Source organism: Oncorhynchus tshawytscha, linkage group LG18, assembly GCF_018296145.1.
Source record: "Oncorhynchus tshawytscha isolate Ot180627B linkage group LG18, Otsh_v2.0, whole genome shotgun sequence".
NCBI lineage: Eukaryota > Metazoa > Chordata > Actinopteri > Salmoniformes > Salmonidae > Oncorhynchus > Oncorhynchus tshawytscha.
In genome coordinates, this window is record NC_056446.1 from 17377207 (window position 1) to 17398049 (window position 20843).

Genomic DNA, 20843 nt, shown 5'->3' on the forward strand with positions numbered 1-20843 from the left:
GTGTGGTTAGTCTGGTGTCTGCTATTGTATGCCAAAGACAAGCATTTCTGAAGGAGATACATCATCTTGTCCAGAGGGGTTAGAATCAGCATGTCAAGATGATGAAGCTCACGTGCTTTACATTACATTTCGGCTGTAATTCTCTGTTCCATGAATGACTATGGAAGGACATACATACAGAGAGCTTTTTATTGTTCTCTTGCATATTGCTTTGATTGCATGGAAATCATCTGTTTTGTCCACCCTACAGTTCCTGAATGGAGAATAAGGCCATGTACCTGAGTACATACGAAGAGAGGGAGAACGGATCCTTCTGTGAGGAAGGCTACGATGGCAGGAACCTATCAAAGCTGAACCTGTGTGAAGATGGTAAAGAAGCAGTTTCCCTTATGTCCTGTATAAATCCTTGCCCCTTGACCTTTCACACATGGGCCCACAGGCCCATGTATAATCACAGCATATTAGAATCTCTTTGAATTCTGCCATTGATGGAAGAATTCATTTAGTGCCTCCATATGTGAGGTGCTCATATTTCAGCTCATGAAGGGATGCAAGCAGAGTTCCTTTGACCCGACTTAGTCATGACCTTTTTAGAGGATATGCTTGTAACTGCAAAGATAAACATGGGAAATCTGACTCCTGTCCCCCAACCCTCCTGGGGACTTAAGAGTTCTCTCACCCAGCGAGCGGTGAAAAAACACTAAGTGCTGATAGTATGTTGTGTGTGTTAATGTGTGAGGGTTTCGGGCTTGGACAGGTGTAGCGGAGAAAATCTACTTTAGTGTTCTCAAGTTATGACCTCCGGCATGGCACGCTGGTGGGAAAGGCTTAACGAGCCTTACCAGTGAAATGGTTATAATTCTGTTGGCCTCTTCTTGCCCAAGTCAACTAGTTTGTCCCTAAACTTGCCAAGCATACACACTGTAAGCACTGAAGGACATTGTTGCCATCACACCCCCTTTAAAAAAAGTTAGGCTGTACATGCAGCCACATACTGCCAATTTAACTTGTGGTCTTTGGTGTTGTGTCTAAACGTATTACAATTTCTGTCTTAATTTTGCAGGATTTTTTTTTAAGTCGAAGCTGTTCTGCTCCACTTCCTCTATAAATATTCAGTCTCACTGCCTGATGTCAGCTTGTGTTTAGACTTTATTGACCCCTATGAATATCTAAGATAAGTAGATATTGTAATGTACACTATATGTGGTAAATACTCAGGGTGTATGGTAGGATATATGATACACATGATGCCATGAAGTAAACACTTTAAAGCACCAGTGTTTTTCTGTGGAACATTTTTATTTACGCGTTTCTCTTCCACAGAAAAAACTAGTGTGATTTAGTTAGCAGGCAAATTTGACTGAAAAATGTCAAACGAGTCACCCTTTACATGACCAGCATGCACACCTTCCAAAATGGACATGTATTTTATGTTTTCACTCTAACATTCAAAAAGGCACATTTCAACAAACAAATGCTTAGTATTTGTATCATTGAGGTCCACGTTTGCACGGTTCAAATATGCAAAGGCCTCAACATTTCTATACGTTCCATATATTTCACTCGCTTAAACAGACGTGTTTTTTATTATTTCGCCTTAAGAAAAGGTACCTTATCATGGAGCTCAGCCTAGTGGGATGTGATGTGAAGTGGCTCTTCTGCAAGGTTATTGTTCACACAGAATCCCAGCAGCCACAGCATGTGTGCAGCACAGATCCACTGCCTGTCTCCACTGACATGACATCACCAGTCTTAGTACAATTGAAACCGGGCTGCAGAGCAGGCACAAGGCTGTTTATGGAAAATAGGCTGAAGGCCTTGTCTTCTAAAGCAGGCTCCTCAGTGACTTCAGAGCTACATGTTCCACAGAGAGGAAGAGAAAGACCATAGGCACATAGAAGAACCATGTTTCAGGCTGTTTCTAAAAACAAGTCATTTTTTTGTCTTGTGGCTGGGATGAGTTGCCAGGAGAACATAAAATCAAAGTGTGTAATACTTTCCTCTCGGGTCTCTCTCAGGGCTTATGTCGCCTTGAAATAAGACAATGTGCTTCATGACCTAATAGCATAATACACTCTGGAATTGATACCAAAATCCTATTACACTGAAATCTTCTTAGCATGACTAATGATGTCTTCTGTCACCATTTTTGGGGGGTCTATTTGACCAGCACTGAATGTTCCCTTGCTTGCTCAGTAATCCTTGCTTTGCTCACACACATGTCGCACACACTTCCAACTGGAATGTCACGATGACAGTTTTATCAAAATGAATTCCCCTGAAACCGTTTGACCTGGACAGTGCAATAAGTGTTTAATGAATGTATATATTGCTCTGTATCTGGGTGGCAGCCCTGTGATGTATGGTGGTGCAACAGCGGCCAATAGGCCAAATGCCAGACTTGCAGACTTTGTTTTGACTCTCATGCTCACTACAATATCAGCCCAGTGGGGCATCAAGGCCTCCAAGTTGCTACGTCAGTACTAATAGAGCAATAACACAATCATTTGGGGGGGGATTTCTTTGCACTCATAAAGTTGTCCTATGGTATGAGATGCTCATATTGTATTGTATATTGTCATTCAGTCTACGGTCAGGCATGCATTTTCATGTAGGACATTTTTATTACCTCGTGACATGTTATCCTAATTTCATCCGACTTCTTTTATCCTCTACCCCTCACTTCAGACCTCACCTAAGAGCCTCTATGTCCGTCTTTTTTTGTCGTCCATTTCTAAAGAGATGTTTTCTTTTTCAGCCGGCTCTGCCAAGAGGAGAAGAAAGTCAGACAATTGCTGCAGCCACCTGAACTCCCTGTCTGCCATCAAGTATGCCATCGTGTCTCTATACATCCTGGTACTCCTGTGTATCCTTGGCCTCTGTTTAGCAGGTAAGTCAAATCACTTGAGTTACAAACTGGCTCTTTGTGAGTTTAAATTAACAACCACAGCGACCCTATCTGGGTAATTAAAATAAGATAAAAGACTATATTGGACACTGTCAATGTTATTCTAGTTCCCAAGAGCTAAATGGTGGATATAACAATAATATCCTTGACATTTTTCCTTGTGGGATCAAATGTGATTGAAATCAATGATGTACACTGTCTGAAACGGGTATTCTGGTTGACTTGTGTTCAGATGTGTTCAGATGTGTTCAGATGTGTTCAGATGTGTTCAGATGTGTTCAGATGTGTTCAGATGTGTTCAGTTCTCAAGTTCTTCAAGTGAAATTCCAAATTGTTAGTACATCTGACTTCACTTGAGAACTCTGGTCTTCAGCCGTTTGCAACCAATGACATCAGATTAAGATTAAGAATGAATTGGTAAATGTATGGGTACTGTAACATTAAAACAGTTAGTCTGCCTGAGGTAATACATAAGGATTATGCTTTGCAATTGTACTCCACTTTAAATTTAAGTAACTGTCTCATTCAGTATATGGAATAATGTCATTTGACACAGGCCTTTCCAACTCCTTCCATCAGGACCATAATTACTGAAGTTCTATAGGTTGAAATAGGCAACATTTCCATTCCCTGAATAATTCAGGCTGTTTTGAAGGCAAAGGAGGGTCTGTCCCAGTACTAGATGGGTGTACCTAATAAACTGTCCACTGGGTGTATATTTATTGATTATGCAAATCCTATAAATTAAAAGGGCCAATTTTGGTGCAATGAATTATCTTAATTTGTCAGATGAAATTCAATTTCAACAAAATAATGTTGCAGGAATGCTTTTTTCTAACAACGGCAACAATTTCAGAACAATTTGAGATGGTGGGTGTCATGGCTTGATGAGATGGTTCTGGAACGACTCTCCTGTCAAGCCGTGTCCAGAGCCTCTCCCCTCCTCAAGGATATTTATAACGTGACTTCTCAGGGTTAGAACCAATACCCTGGTGACCTGCAACGCTGATATGTCAGACGTGGGCAACACCTTGGTGCTTTATTTAGACAAGAGCAGCAGGACTAACAGAATGGGGCTTGAACAGGGGAGGGATGTGAAGTCACTGTCTTGACAGGTCTTTCAAGACTAATGACCACTCCGGTGGGATGAATGCAAAACTGTGGAAAGTTTGAAGTTGGATTTATGTTCATGTGTTTTGTTGTCGTTTACACCGATTTTGAATTATACCATTGTTGCCTAGATTGATTAACACTAGCTGTGACCCCACTCCCCGAGGGTGTCTCAGGAAGAGTGAGATCTGCAAAAAAACACATTTCCAATTCCAACATGCGAATGAATTACACGCCTGTACATGTGTGAAATAGGACAAACATAAGCACCAGTTTTGTTTTAGCTTTTTGATTGATTTGGAAAAATCCAAAGCATCTGAAAAGAATGAGGCTCTTGGTAGCCATGGCTGACAAATGAATAATGTTTCACTGGTAGATACTAGGTCTGTAGCCCAGTGAAACCCTGCAGTGTTTCCCTGTAAATCACACCTCTGCATTATTCGTAAACGGGAAAAGTTCCCGGACACAGACTTAAGCGTTTGGGTTGGTGAACAGCGGGAATCTGAATGGATAAACTCTGTGTAATCTCTATGTAATTTGAAGCAGGCCTTTCCAACTCCTTCCATCAGGACCATAATAACTGCAGTTCTATAGGTTGATACAGGCAAAGGCATTATTGAGACCGACATGCAATACCAGTGACATCATTTGAAAAGGAGCCTGAGACAAACACTGTCATGGAGGTATTTAGTAATTTGTGGCTTAAATTTAAGCTAACTTAAAAACTAATCAAACAGAGCTTTCAGATAGTCCCTATAGAATGACATGTGGATCATTAGATGCTGAATGAGATTAACATAACATGAGGACCGCTGTGGAGGGGGAAATTACATAGTGATCCTGCCAAGTTTCCAGTGTGAACACGAACCAACACCCAGTGCACTTTTTAATCCACATTTGCTTTCATTCATATATATACTTTGCGTTCATATGTGAATATTTATGACGTCTCCCTATATGACCTGGGCTTCAATCTCCGAGCCAGCACAAATATGCAGACCTGACATCTGAACCTTTAATCTATGTTTTTAGATAGATACTGTAAGAGAGAGGGGTCATATCACTCGATATTTCAGATGTACTCGTTGACCCATGCTGAGCGATTACATATCTGTAAGGTCGGAGAAGGCACGGCAGGAACACAGAACTGAACCCTGTGGACTGTATCAGAGGATGCTCACACGCTTTCCGTAAACAACCTCTGTTGCTTTACCTCTGGCCACTGCACACTGACTCAGAATGGCTGTTGCGGCTGTTAAACAGTTGAACAGCTTACATACAGTACAATCAAAGAAATCTGCTACTTTGTAGGATTAGCATACTTACACATTACTCGGGCCATCACAGTAACTATCACCCTCCTCCTCAGGAATTGAGATGGAATGGAAGTGCCAAGGACAGTAAGGAGGGACATATGGAGAGAATAGAGAATTGGGATACTGTATAACAGTCTAAAATCTCAGGGTTCAGCTTGGCAGAACAGTGAAGTAAAATTGAAGCACTTGTTCTATGGATACTTGACCTTAGCACGTGATGTTGAGAGTATATGAGAAGTGAGTGACCCAGCTAGTATTTAGGTTCCAGTGGGGACCTCCCTGATTAAGTCTGGCTCTCTCAGCTGCCTGAAAGTGTTCCAGTGAGTTTAACAACCTTTAGGATCCTTACGGTCTCTCATAGTTTTGATCCTCCATGTTTATGCGTAAAAGTAATGCACTTGTTCGACCAGTGTTTTTAGATGGGAAGGAACCGGTGCAGTCAAGAGGGAAAAGGCTGCAAAAAATAAATGAAATGCCAACCCAAAAACTGTATGTAGGATAGATGTGAAGGAGGATGTCACCGAGAGTTCATGCTTTTCTACTGTCAACAACTGAGTGTGAAGAGAGGCATCTTCCTATTCCAGGTACATAACTAATGTGTCATGTTAGAGTTGTTCTATTTCAATAGCTAAACAAATTGCAGCTGCTTTTAAAAAAAAATGTTTTTAACTTGGCTACATTAGTCTGTATAAATGGCCCCTATGAATCATAATCAAGTGCCTAGTTAAGCTTCAGGCATTGGGAGCTATTACCCCCTTACAGTGGGTTCATGTTTCAAAGCGTGAAAACACCAGGATTTGCTGGTAGTAACTGCTCTCCAATCCTTTTCCTGCATAGCCCTGTTCCAAATGCCTAAAAGTCATCTGGACAGTCTTTCTACATATGAAATAAACCACATGGACCTGTTCAGATCATCTATTGTTTTGAAGGCCGACTAGTTGCCTATTCCTTGATACGGTCATAACCCACTGCGCACAGGCATCAGTTCAATGTGTACTTTTGATTTACATTTGGTTGAGTCTTCAACCTAATGTGAATTCAAGGTGAAATCAATCAAAAATGTCACCATGTTATTGGATTTAGGTTAAAAGACGAAATGCACCTAAGTTGATGACTTTTTGCAAATCCAAGCAGTTCTCCACATTGATTCAATGTCATCACATGGATTGGTGGTTAAAGTCCTCTTCATGTTTTGTTTACCTAGTTTCTTTCTGACAAGACATATGTTATGTTCTCGAATTTGGCCAAACTATGTCGGTATTTTACCTCCTGTTTTGGGCTCGGTGTGTCAATGTATGTATGTTTCTTACACGCTTAATTCAATTAAACAGTCACTTCTTTTTTTAACTTACCTCATTTAGCCTGCAGATTCCTGGTTTGAGAGAAACAGATTTGTTTGAAGCTGTAGGACAACGTTTTCCATAGGCCTGTCTGGCATACATTTGAAATATAAGAGATTTAAAAGAGCGATGTTGGGCGTGTTTCAATGTTGTGCAAGCCCAGTTCCATGAACTAAACCTCATCCATCTGTGTAAATAGTTCAACAGAGGAGCACTGCTGAGAGAGAACATTCAACAGGAAAACCTTTCTGCTCTGTCATGAGTCATGACGGCCTCACCGTCACTTCTCCCCAGATGGTTATTAGTTGGAACGATGGCGACTTGATTTAGTTCTACAGGCTCAGCACCAGGTTAACATGCTCTGAGGCTACTTTATAAGGAACGCAGTCAGACCTGAGATGATATTGTTTTTTTTTATGTCTAAGCAGTTTCGAGAGATCAAGATCAAGGCACCAATCGCTGTCCATGTTTTTATAGTCTTGGTAAAAACATATTGGTCCGTTCACTGATACCAGTGTTTAGTTATTTGCTTTTCTCAATCAGAGTTTTGCTATATTTAGGAGTCCCTATTCTTGGACCTTCCTCCCTGCTAGGCTGTCTGGATAGAGACTTACATCCTTATGTTGAGAGGAAATGACCTTTTATAGATACAGGCATCTACAGTATTTTACTGTAGACATACAGTAGACTTAGGCTATTGCTAATCATTGGCGTCCACAAACAATGTTTAGAAATGCCCTCCAACCCCTGTGTATTAATACATGTTATATGGCATGATTCTCTACCACAGGAACCGTTTCCTGTATGCCTCTGTTTCCCCTATACATTTGAGTAATGTTCTCCATTTGAATGTACTGTATGGAACCAGTCAAATTTGTGCACATTTTAACTTATGTCTTTTATCCCGAATTGGATCGTTGGAAAAGTTGAGGGCTGCTGATTTTCCTGACAAGTTGCTGGTTAGCATAAATGACGTTAATACTGTAGGTTTCTGCAATGAAAAATCAGACCTCCGATTTTGTTTTCCACTTAACTTGTTTTTTTTAATGACATGGCATTCCTTAGATGTTCTGCTCTTTGGGCTGGACCTCGACTCTGCATGGATGGTCAATTGAGCCGCTCCTCATAGCTCAAAGAGAACCTCAGTAGTACTACCACACCCAACTCTATGGTGCAAAATCTTTCTAGGGTTTAATATTTAATTGGTTTTATAAGTGATTTTGAAGTCATATGATTGTAAAAGACCCGTGTGCTATTGAACTTCTCCTGCCTTGCCAAAGTCATTTTGGACCAATGAAACCATCTTCCTTGTCTTCGGTATGATGTTTGCAGGATATGATCTGGACAGGGCGCTGGGGGCTTTCTTGGCCCAGTTTGTGTAAAGCAGTAAAGCTTAGTCCCAAACCTCTCTGCTTACTCTCAACCACACTGCTGGCCAACATAACCACAAACTGACAGATTAAAGGAAGGTCTGTGGTCTGATGCCAAACTTGTGGCGTTTTCATTATCTGTGACCAACTAGAAAGGCACTACTCAGCCAAATTATTAGAAGTGTAGGACTTGGGCGAGGCAGGAGACATTCAAATCCAGTCTGTTTTTGGGAAAATAATGAGAAGTTGAGCTTAACATAACCACAGACAAGTTTTTTATGGTGTCTGAAGTTATTTATGACCATATTTACACATTTCATATAACATGATACAAGATTTTAAAAAGCATGAATCTATAACACATGTCATGCCCAGTTCACCCATAGAGTAACTTTCTCCTCATAGTTGAAAGAGAACATCAATTGAACACACCCAACTCTGAAAAACTATTGGGTTTTCGTGCACATTTGCAAGTTATTTATTATTTTTACGTGTTTACGTTTGATATTAGTGAGAAGTGAACTTTTATATGGGCTTCATAAGCATTCCGAAGAAGACAAAGATTTTCCGCAAACACGTGTAGCTTGGCAACAGAGTTAAAGCCCTGGCTGGAACCCTCTCTAGTTTCCAAGTGGCCCTTTTTGCCCCAGTTTCCGTCCATTCTTCTTTGGAAAAGCCCCTCTAATGAACTTCTGAGCTGACGTTCAGGCTCCTTTGTGCCGAACTCATTACAGACAAGGATGAACCCTTGGGTTCCTGTTGGATAAGTCCTGCTCCCTATAGGCTTACTAGGAAGTCATGAATGCTAAAAAGATGCCCATTCAGACAGAGAGCTAAACAGCATGTCAATTAACATTGTAGCCATAATTGGTCTGGCACGTTGCTGGACTGTGCACTTTGCCGTTCCTCACTGTTATAATGAGTTGTCCCCATGTGCTGAGTTCATTCCACGCAGAGAGCTTTGTCAGCTGTTCTATCAAAAATAGTCAGGGGTTAGTGACGAAAGGGCCGATAAGCTCTGACTCAATATCTGGACTGGATGTTAATAATATCCTTTCATTAAAAAGTTCTGTTGGGAATTGTTGATTTGAATCTTAGTTTTTCGTTGGCTGTCGGTGGTCCCTCCTAACCGACCGGGACAAAACCCCTTCATGTCAAGAAGTTAATAGGATATAAACTATTCCACTTTCAAGGACCTCAAGTAGTTCACAACAGACAAGTTTTAGAAAAATGAACACCGGAAAACCAAAGCTCTGCCCGTCCAATAAACCAGCAGTGTCATTGATACAACTTTTCACAAATGACGACAGTGATTCTAGAAGGAGAGGATTATAAATGTATATCACACTCGAATGTCGCAGCAGGATACAAAATGAAACCTCTAAATGTTTCTCTGTTTTACAAAGGGGTAATTAAGCACAAGAGATTCCGAGGCCTCATGCTGAGCTGTGTTTTGTGTCTTGGCCGTCGTAGGGTTTCCAGCCTCAGTGATTATACTGCTGGGAAAACACACAATGCGTGATGGCTGCCATCAGGGGCTTGCATAGTTGTTACTTTCAAACAGTGTATGGGGAGTTGATGAGATGGCAAAGACAAATTAAACAAACGGTTGGAGAGCAAAAACCGTAGGGATTGTTTGTCTCATGTCCAAACCCCAGGTTATAGATAGTAAAGTTACATGAGCCTGGTATCGGTTTGTGTTGACTCTACAGTAAACCTCTGAGATCAACATCATGGCCTTCTTTTGTGGCTGTAAAAGTTGTTTTGCAACATTCTTATAAAAATAGTGTTTAGTCTAGGGAAACGAACGTTCGAAGAGGGAAATTTCATCTGTCTCATTACTTGGTTTACCAGTGGTTCAAAGTTGTTTGCCTCAATGCTTCTTCAAGGTACAGCACCTCATAAAACTGTAGTGTTGACAAACCTGCAGGCAATGACGTAGATAATACCCTCCCTCCCTGAACGTCAGAAGTAGTAGTGAATAGATGCAGAGATAAGCTCAGATGAATTGAGAGAGAATACTCTCATTTAGGTTTCCTTAGGCACAAGATATTTTCAATTTCCATAGTGAAAGCCCTCGGGAGAGAGCGAGAACAGGTGCTTTCTACCTCAGGGGCTTCAGGGAAAGCTCCCCCTGTGGTCCTAGAATACATCACTTCAACCAGCCAACCCCCCTTTCAGCAGGACTTGGCTTTGATCCCTCTCACACCAGAGAAAGTGAAGCAGAATCAAACAAAAGCCTGGGTTCTATATTCCAGCAGCGAGGTTTCAGATAGCTGGTTGAAATTCCATTCCACACATCCCGAGCTAGTTACAGCCTGCTGGTCAGGTCTGACCTTCTCATTGTCCAGCAGACAGTCCCTTCATGGCCACCCCTGGATCACATGGTCCAGATAGAGTTGGTTAACTCCCTGTCTGGGACACTGACTGATCTATGTAATCCACAGCAGTTTAGCGCACATACCGTCCAAACGACCCCACACTCCTCAATTACGCATTCAATCCCATAGGCTTCTGGGTAAGAAAGGTTGTTCTGGGAACAGGACTAAGTCGAGCCTTTGTCTTGTCCAGACAATATGAATAATGGATTTTCACTGATGTGAAACAAAACAGATTTAACCTCCCATAATTGTATTATTCCACCTGGAAAATGTCAAGGTCTCTCTATAGTTCTCAAGCAGCTCTAGTTGCTCGGACAGTTCAGTAGTGTGCCCAGATGAGATTTCTCCCTTCATAGCAGATGTCTACTGGAGTACCTGACTCTCTGTTTGGGGTATTACATTCAGAGGTTGCCATCACAACATGGAACTACTTGATGTGTATCCACCACAAACAGAACTCACACCGTGGGGATAGATGGCATACTGGAAGCACAGGCAACTGTTTTTGATCTGCTCACATCCTCCCCCACAAACAGCTCAAATGTACATCAATTTGACTGGTGGACATAACGAATAGCTAGTAGACAGTATCAGAGTCAACATTCAAGTGACACACTGGCTTTTAGCATAGTTGGTGAAGGCCAATGTAAACCAAGCATGGGCCATGTTTTTAGACTCTGAAGACCACTTGGGCACACAGAGGAACTTTTATCATTAATTAAAGCTCCAGGGTGGGGAAGGGTTTAATGGCATCGAACACTGCGATTAGAGAATGTTTATTATTAGATATTAAAGTTGGACGACAGAAGGATTTTTGTCCTGGGAGAGGTTGCTAATTTCAACAGGAACGCTTAGTCAAAGGTCAATATGATAACGGTTGACCCAAAAAGGATTTCTCCAGTTGTAATGACAGAACTGAGAGTCAGGAAGCAAGTGCAGGTGAAACATTTAATAAAACAACAAAACCATTAACGAGCCAATTACATAAGGCTACACGCCGGTACACAGGAACAATACCAACTGGTGAGAAAACATAAGGGAGTGACATAAAGGGGAGGAAATTAAGGTAATGAAGTTCAGGTGTGAATCATAATGATTAACAGGTGCGCGTAATAATGAGTGCCAAGTGTGTGTAATGATGAATCCCAGGACGGGTGGTTAGTATTCTGGCGACGTCGTACGCCAGAGGGAAGGAGCAGGAGAAGATGTGACACCAGTGGAATATTAATCTTGACTCAGGCGTCCAATATCGCTGTTTGTTGGGGCAAGACAGTCCAAAATAAATTACGCCTGTATACATTTCCGTGGCCACCTCAGCAAATTCAGCAGGCCCTTTTAATAACTTTATTGAAAACCCTGAGAGGCCTAGACGGCCAGCTTAGCATCTATGGCTACAGGGTCAGGTCCGTACATGCACTGTGCAGTATACAGAGTCAATCCGATGAGACTCTTTTTCCTGACCTCCCCACCACTTTTACTGCAGCCTGAGTACAAGTTAATGCCCTGTTTAATGTGCGCGTGACTCCGAGAGCAGAACACATACTGAAATGTGTTCCAGATGACAGTCATGTCACAGCCTACACACTCTGATGTGCTAAAAAAAGAGTGACTTGGCACCCTGTGACAGCGCTCTGTGCTGCTCTCTGCTCTCAGCGCTGAGAGGAGCATTCAGCAACACTGACGAGGCCCTGACACGCATTCCCAGAACGAAATGACGCCACTGACTCACTGCTTTCAAAATTGGCTCTCGGAGGAATGCGGCTCTAATAGTCCTCTCTGTGCATCTTCTTGACAGTGGCACTGTGAAGTGGACGCAGATGGAGCCAGCCCAGCGAGCCACCATGTAAATGTCATGTCAGTTTGTGCGCCCCATGGCTCACATTAAGTTGTTCAACTGTAAGAGCCTGGTTGTATCTGTATGTTTTCTCTCAAAGCCCTTTAACAATCTGAGATCCCTTTGATTTGAGAGTGGGCTGCTTCTTGGCCAGTCTGTGACACTGTGGATGAAAGAGCCGAGCTGGTCTGAGCCGGATTTAGGATGGACGTCTCTGGCCTCCACTCCCAGAGACAATGGTCCTATTGTGGGGTGGGTGTGCTGGCTGAGCCCTAGGGCTGGGTGTGCCACCATGGATCCAGCATGGGAGTGCAGGCCTGGGTGATAACGTAGTGGTACAGGTTTCTACTGGGCTCTGGCCTGGTGTCTACTCAAACATTCTGTGACACTGTGTCCACCTCAGAAAACAAGAGCGCTGTTGTAGGCCTATTGTGTCCCTGCCAAGACATGGCCAGACCAGAGCTCCAGAGCATTGCTGGGTGGACAAGGTTGTTGATTCTCCCCAGAGAGCCCTTTCGTGATGTCTAAAACACCCAGACCTGTGCATGAGATTGTAACTAATCTCCATCGTTGTCTGTCACTGGGAGAGAATACTTTCTCATATGCAATGAGCGACGACGGAGAAAGAATTTGTAATGATTTCATCAGGTGCAAGATCATCTGTAAATCAGCTTATTGGTAGCTAGACACTGTCAGAAGTATACTCATATTCCAGTTCTTTCAGTACATGACTCATATAGGATAAATTATGTTGAACATATCTGAATGTGATATATAATTTGTTTTGTTAATGACAGAGCCTATGCAGAACCCAGAACCAGTCAGAGACATAACAGATAAATGTGAGGACAGGGAGCCATAACTGTCAGGGCTGATAGATGGACCTTTAAACTTCCCCAGATTCAGGTAAACCTGCTCTGTCCAGATGCACTGTTTGTCTGTCTGGAGCATGAACACTGTCAGCACCTGCCCTGTCCTGCCCTGCACAGTGTCTTTCTCTATTAGGGTGATTCACTTAAATGCATGCCTCTAAGCCCTAACCCTTCTTCTGAAGGACCCTTGACCTTGGGTCAGAGGAGGAGAATGGTAACAAGTAAGACCGAGAAACAGCTGTTGGGGTTGCTTTGATGTGGGTAATTGAATGTTTATTAATAAAGACTCTACATATGGATGTACAGTGGAACATAGATTCACCGGACAGCTTATTAGGTACACCGTCCGTTTATGAAAATGGTCAACTCCTACAGTGACAGTGAGTCACGTGGCCATGGCTTGCTATTTAAAGCAGGCAGACAGGCATAAAGGCATTCAGTTACTGTTCGATTAAATGTTAGACTGGGCAAAACGAGTGACCTAAGCAACTTTGAGTGTGGTATGATTGTGGTGCCAGGCACGCCGGATCCAGGTACCTAAAAACACCTACCCTCCTGGGCTTTTCACGCACGACAGTGTCTAGGGTTTACTGAGAATGGTGCAACAAACCCCAAAAAATCCAGTCAGCGGCAGTCCTGTGGGCGAAAACAGCTTGTTGATGAGAGATTTCGAAGGAGAAGGACAGGAATTGTGCAAGCTAACAAGCGGGCCACAAACAGACAAACAATGACGCAGTACAACTGTGGTGTGCAGAACGACATCTCAAAACGCACACCTCGTTGATCCTTGTCACGGTTGGGCTACTGGGTTTCACTTCTATCAGCTAAAAACAAGAAGGAGCCGCTCCAGTGGTCACGTGATCACCAACACTGGTGTAGAAGGAGTGGAAAAACATTGTCTGGTCCGACAAATCCCAGTTCCTGTTGTGTCGTGCTGATGGCAGAGTCAGATTCTGGTGTAAGCAGCACGAGTCCATTTACCCATCCTTCCTGGTGTCAACGGTACAGGCTGGTGACATCTCGTCTGCATGGACCAACATCGCTGTGGAACGTTTCAAACTTGTAGAATCCATGTGTTTACCTTATATTCACATTGAACTGTAGGCTGTATATTTTGAAGTATTAGATTCATGCTGTAATATGATGCCGATATTTTACCTGGTCGTAGGTTAAGGTTTCCTTTAACTTATTCAATTGTATATTCTGTGATGGATACCTTCATATATTTGCGCCCTTCCTCTAGGCACGTTCAGATAGAGATGAGAAAAACCTCCTTGACTGCATTACTACTTGTACACTGAGTATACCAAACATTAGGAACACCTTTTGCTCTCAAAACAGCTTCAGTTTGTCGGGGCATGGACTTAACAAGGTGTCGAAAGCATTCCACCGGGATGCTGTCCCATGTTGACTCTACTGCTTCCCACAGTTGTGTCAAGTTGGCTGGATGTCCTTTGGGTGGTGGCCAATTCTTGATACACACGGGAAACTGTTGAGTGTGAAAACCCCAGCAATGTTGCAGTTCTTGGCACAAACCAGTACACCTACTACCATACCCCATTCAAAGGCACTTAAATCCTTCGTCTTGCCCATTCACCCTCTGATGGCGCACACACACAATCCATGTCTCAATCGTCTCAAGACTTAAAAATCCTCTTTTAACCTGTCTCCACCCATTCATCTAAATAGTTTGAAGTGGATTTAACAAGTCACATCAATAAGGGATCATAGCTTTACTCTGGATTCACCTGATCAGTCTATGTCATGGAAAGAGCAGGTGTTCTTAATGTTTTGTACACTCTGTGTATTTTGTAATGGTTGCCATGCAGGTCTGTATGTGGTACGCACTGGGAAATATCCCACTATGAATGAATATCACACGTCCTCAGGGTATTTCTTATAAAAGGCTGATTGACAGAGACAGTAGAGGAATGCATTGCAAATGATAATATTGGCAGTTTAATGGTTCGATGAGATTTACTTCATCCACGAGAAGATTCCAGCTGCAGGAATGTAAGCAGTTGTCCAGTGACACAGAACTCAACATCACACTACCAGTCGGTACACCACCCTGCACCTTAGACACTGCTGCCCAACAGTATGTACATAGTCATTGAACACTGGTCACTATAATAATGTTCACATACCGTTTACCAGCTTCATATGTATATACTGTTTTCTAGTCAAGGCTCATCCTATATAACTACTGCTGAACACACCTTTTCTATTCATATACTGTCCATAATGTCTATACACAACATCATATACTGTATATATATATATATATATATATATATATATATGTATATTTATATTCCGGACTCTGACATTGCTCGTTCTAATATTTCTATATTGCTTATTTTGGGGGATTTGAGTGTATTGTTAGGTATTATTGCACTGTTGGAGCTAGGAACATAAGCATTTCGCTACACCCGCAATAACATCTGCTAAATATGTGTACGCGACAAATAAAATGTGATTTGATTTGATAACACAATGAAGCAATGTATCACTCATCTTGTGAACATGATTTTTGTAGGATATAGCTTAACTTGTCTAACTTGAACGTCTAACTTGAACTTTAGATAAGTGTGTTATGATCTTGATGTATTATTGATAGAGTGCGGTCTAACATTAACTGGTACACTCTGTAAATTGGATGTTTGACGTATTTAAACTCTTATAAATACCGAATATCAGTGACAAGTTTTGTTTAACTTTGATTTTCACCAGAACACCCAAGGCCAAAAAGAGAGACATGAGCCACATCAGACAGTAATGTTAGAATATTGTGCCATAACATGTTTAGAGTTTCAGGCACTGTTGTAATCTATCCCCTCAACGAATGCCCATTTAGGGAGAGATTCAGTGATCCTCTGAGAGCTAGATGGAGAGACTAGTGGGCCAAGCCGCTCAGTTTGAGGCTGCTCTCTCTCTGTTCGAGAACAAATGAGTCACAGCGGGCTGTGGCGATCGCCTTCCTCACACTTGGTATGTGTAGTCCATTAGGCCGGTTCCAGACCAGCTCTGGGTGTGGGGCCCTAAACCTCATCAGCCCCAACCTCAGCCCCCTTTGGTCATTTGAGCCTCTGAATGCACACAGGCGCTATGAGCCTGGCAAACTGTCAAACTGCCACTACTCCTTTTCGAAAACCTGTATATTGTTTGGACTTTTCTCAGAGACAGGAATGAGGACCATGCTTAAAGCAGGTTGTCCATAGATAGTTAGCAATGCAAGTACCCCCTTCCCCCTCTACTAACCCTCCTCGGGAGTTGAAGCCCTAGTCGCCCCAGACTCATGGTTCTCCAGGGACTAGTCAACTTTATCTGTCTAATCATAGTGGTTATGTTATTGTTAGTTCCAGGTCATTTGGTGATAGAACCCATAACGAGCTATGGTGGGTATGTTTTGGTTTTATATTTACAGTACATTCACTGGTAGAGAAGGTGTGTAGCTGAAAAAACATATGGTTGTTTATTGAGGTATTGATGTTATTCTTTTACAAGAGGATGTCAGTTCTTATTGACAATAACACACTTCCACGAGGTCAAAAGTCCCCTGCATACTGAACTCCTGGGACAGGTACAGAACATGTATGAGGCTAGATTTTTTTTGAAGAGGCTTGTTAAGGGGCAAAACAGTGGATAATCAGGAACCTGGGTGTGGGGATGTGAAATCCTAAAACAGGAAAAGGAGAGGCGCATGGCCTGTATGTTTCAGACTCCTGTTTTTTTATTTTTATGTTGTTTTACACATTGACTCTCCATATCTTTTACAGATTCCGCAGTCCTCATGGTAGGTAGTCTAGTGGTAAATTGGGGTTGTTGACCTCACCTGCTGGCTGTTTCCATGAGCAGTCCAGTTTACTGGTCGCCACACCCCTGTTTGCAATTTTGTTTGGCTCTGGTGCGCAGGTAAATTTTGCATGGGCGATGTTGAAATGTATACATTAGATTTTCTCCCAGTGCATTGCTTGAAACTTAATTGGGCTCCCAGATTCTTGGAAACTGAAATACATGAGTAGGAGCAATAGAAAAATAGGAGTCTTTGTGCATTTTGGAGCATTTCAAGGAATGTGTCTGTTTTCTTGCAACTGGCCTTTGGTAGAACAGGTCACGCCAAGAGCCTCAATGTGTTACCAGAGACTTCGGTGTCACCCAGGATGAGTGATTGAATGCTAAATGAGTGCAGACCTTCACCAACTCTATATTCACCCGAGTCTAGTTCAGGAACCCACATCTCTCTCCTCTTAATTTATCCTGCTGGGAAACAAATCCATCTGTTTCGGTTTTGTGGTTTTTGCCACGTTAGAACCGAAGTCAGTGAATTCCCGATGAATAACAATTAGGCTTATCTTCGTGTGGAAATAACATACTGTACGATAGACTGTCATTTTGGAAATGTGCACAACATAAAATGACAAGGAATATAAAGTCCCTTTTGTGCAGCCATGTAGGCAACATGTCCATCCATATTGAAATAATTCATTTAGTTCTGGTCCACAACACACACATAGGCAACAATGTTATAATAGCTGTGGACAGGGATGAGACGGGTTCTGAGCATCTGTGCTGGGAAATAGCCATTTCCATCCATTTCTCCAACATTCTACTTTTCTCTCATTGAGCAACATTACATTACATTGAAAGTATAACAGAGGATGTTGTCATTGCAGAGCTGAGAGGATTTGGTTTCAACATACTGTATCTATCTGGCTGATTGCACTGTTACCAAGAAACTTCCCTCCAACAGAACCTAAACTTTAAAGGCCCAATGCAGCTGTTTTTATATTTATGTCAAATCATTTCTGTGTAACAATTAAGATCCTTACTGTAATAGTTTTCCATTAAAATGGTAAAAAATAAGAAACACAATGGCTTTTGTGGGAGGGGGAGGGCGCCTGAAAACTGAAAACTAGCTGTAATTGGCAGATAGGTTTGGAACTCTCTTTCTTATTGGTCTATTAACTTATTTAGGCAAGCCGAAACTCCACCCATTCAAACCCTGCTGATTAGAAGATCATGTAGATTGAATTTTCAACCAGCAAATGTCAGGAAATAACATTGATCCAATTTTTTCACACTTTACTCTAGTAAGCATTCTTCATATTTTGTGTTTTCTATGTAGGCGTTGTAAAATCCCCTCTTTCTCCTCTCTCCATGTGTCCTCCTCAGTGTCCAGGTCTCAGATGTCCTCAGAGAAGCAGGAGGCACTGATGGAGAACATGACCCGTATGGGGGACCGCTCCCGGGAGCTCCAACAGTCCCTGGGCGACATCTCCTCTCAGGCAAACCTCCTGGAGAAAATCTGGAAGCTGGAGAACCTGTTCCAGAACCACAGCGAGTCCTTACAGCAGCTGGGCCGGGCATTTCACGGCCTGGAGAGGGACATCAGGGATCTGCAAGGCCACTCCCAGTCGACAGACAGTGCAGTGGAGAAGCTGGGGGGCCGTGTCGCTACCCTGAACCAATCGTCCCAGAGGAACGTGAGTGGGCTGAGCAACCTGCTGGCCCAGGCCTCTGTCTCGCTGCACGACCACGACCTACTGCTGAAGAGCGCAGCGGATCAGGTGGACCAGCTCAAGGAGAGGCTTGAGGAGGTGGGCTGGACGGTGGACGCGGTCAACCACACATTCACGAGTGACATCAGCATCCATCACCTGAAGATCCAGGACCTGCAGGTGCAGATCAGCAATGTGAGCCAGGACACACGGTACATGAGGGAGACACAGGTGCAAATGGAGGAGACACTGAAGAACGAGGTGGAGATCCTCAGCACCGTCACAGAGGACCTGAGGCTCAAGGACTGGGAGCACTCCAATATCCTCAAGAACATCACCTTCCTAGAAGGTAATAACGGCCCCAACACTAATCACTGGCTAGAAGTTCATGTCATGATTATCCCCCTAGAGTCGATTGACACCCCGGGTCATCAATCTAAGTTACATAACACAAAAATCCCCAGCAAAATCTGTGAGTTTAAGCTAGAGATACAGTATGTGTTATTGTATATCTCACACTTCCACAGTGAAAGGGTGGCAGAGCTAGAGCAGTGTTTGTCAGACCATGACACATCCCGAAAATCAGTCTTCTCACATAAAAGTCTGTAGCATCCGAACGGTTTGACCTACAAAGCTGTTATGACCACTCTATGGAAAGGGGAAGATGTCAGAAACACGATGGTGTTCTCTGCTTTGCTCTACGACCCCCACAGTACCAGTTTAAAAAAAACAAATGTAAGTATGATGGTAGTTTTGTACCTACCCCAAAAAAGGGGTTAAATCTGTATCTCCTAGATTTAGGACAGACACTTTTAAATCTTGTTTTTATGATACATTTTTTGACTGTCCTTTTTGCCGTTTTTGAATTTACTATTCAATGGCCAAATTCAATATTTTATCAAAAGAAAACATAAAAAATGTAAAATGTATACCTAAAGGAGTCCTAAAATTCCGAATCAAATAGCTAAATGATCCATAGTATGACCATTTTAAACAATTCCTTATGTCATTTTAGCACCTCCACCTCCATGTTGATAGGAGTTGAGTGATGTTAATCTTTGCATAAAAAGGACTTTAAACCAGTATCTGATGTATACTGTTTGTAGGTGGGACAGTGGTTTATTTAGGCTGGAAACAATTGTGGGTTACATTTAGCAGCCTCCAAAACCAAGGAACTCAGCCCTGTCATTAGTTCCCCCTCACATCACATTTGTTTGTCATTAAGTGTGGGTTTAGCCAGGAAAGCTGCACCTCGCCATGGTACTTGGTGTTTCTGGCCTGATGCCTCCTCTCCCTCCCTCCATCCCAATGCCTTTTGCTTATGTTTCATGCCTACCTTCCAATTTGGCAGCGGTGGACAAATCAGAAGGGGAAAAAAACATATTGCAAAAACACACATTTTTGCAAAGTTGAGAGGTGGATTAAGAAACTGCTATGTGTTGGTCTGAGGAGAGCGTTAGCATGGAAACATTTATAATCATCACACAGCCACTTGATTAACAGTAATGGCCTCAGGAGTGACCTGTTTGCTGTTTTAGTGAAGTGTCTTCAGGCTGGGAGGAGCAGTGTGTCTATTGGCTTAATTCTCATGGAAATGTGATTTTCATTATGTAACATTGATCTTGCGCTGTTTTCATTGTTCACAAATGGTGAAACAAAATAAGGAAAATGTTCTTTTAGATAATTTGATAAATGGACATCGTGGTGTAAAACAATATCAGTCACCTAAAATAGCCTACTTTTTTTTTTAAAGCAGTCTAATGTTTTCAAATAATCTATCTATCAGCTTGACATTAAACGTGTCAAAACTGATTGCATTGCAGCCATTTTCCCTTGACATGCAATTAGCCCATTACTAACATATGGATTCTGCTCAGCCAAATCAGATTTGCTGATCCATTGTATGTTAAACATTCTCAATTGAATTAATAGAAGACTCTAAATAAGAAGTGATGAGTGGTACCGTTGATCCTACTAAAACAAACCAGTCACCGCTCAATTCAATTCAGTGTTTTCTCCTTCAGGCCCCCCAGGATGAAATGACTTCCAAGTCAACCTGACTTCTCACTAGTCACTATTTCACTCCAATAGATTAATATTTTCCCAGTAAAGTTTCAGGCCAGGCCAGGGGATATGGAGTGGCTCAAAGCATGGCCAGGACAGTATCTTAGGATATACAGATGTAGGATCTTAGTTTGATCAACCTGTTGC

The 20843-nt window shown here is 42.4% G+C and overlaps 1 protein-coding gene across 2 annotated transcripts in view; it reads left to right on the forward strand.

Moving 5' to 3' along the window:
* LOC112217341 (scavenger receptor class A member 5) overlaps positions 1-20843 on the forward strand; it is a 46512-nt gene that overhangs the window by 2641 nt on the left and 23028 nt on the right. Inside the window, exons 2-4 of one of the 2 annotated variants that reach the window (XM_042300720.1) lie at positions 251-369; positions 2759-2890; positions 18307-18981. In XM_042300720.1, the coding sequence (XP_042156654.1) occupies positions 258-369; positions 2759-2890; positions 18307-18981 (919 nt within the window). In that variant the 5' untranslated portion in view covers positions 251-257. The remainder of the gene's footprint in view (positions 1-250; positions 370-2758; positions 2891-18306; positions 18982-20843) is intronic. The other variant, XM_042300721.1, reaches the window with a different exon arrangement.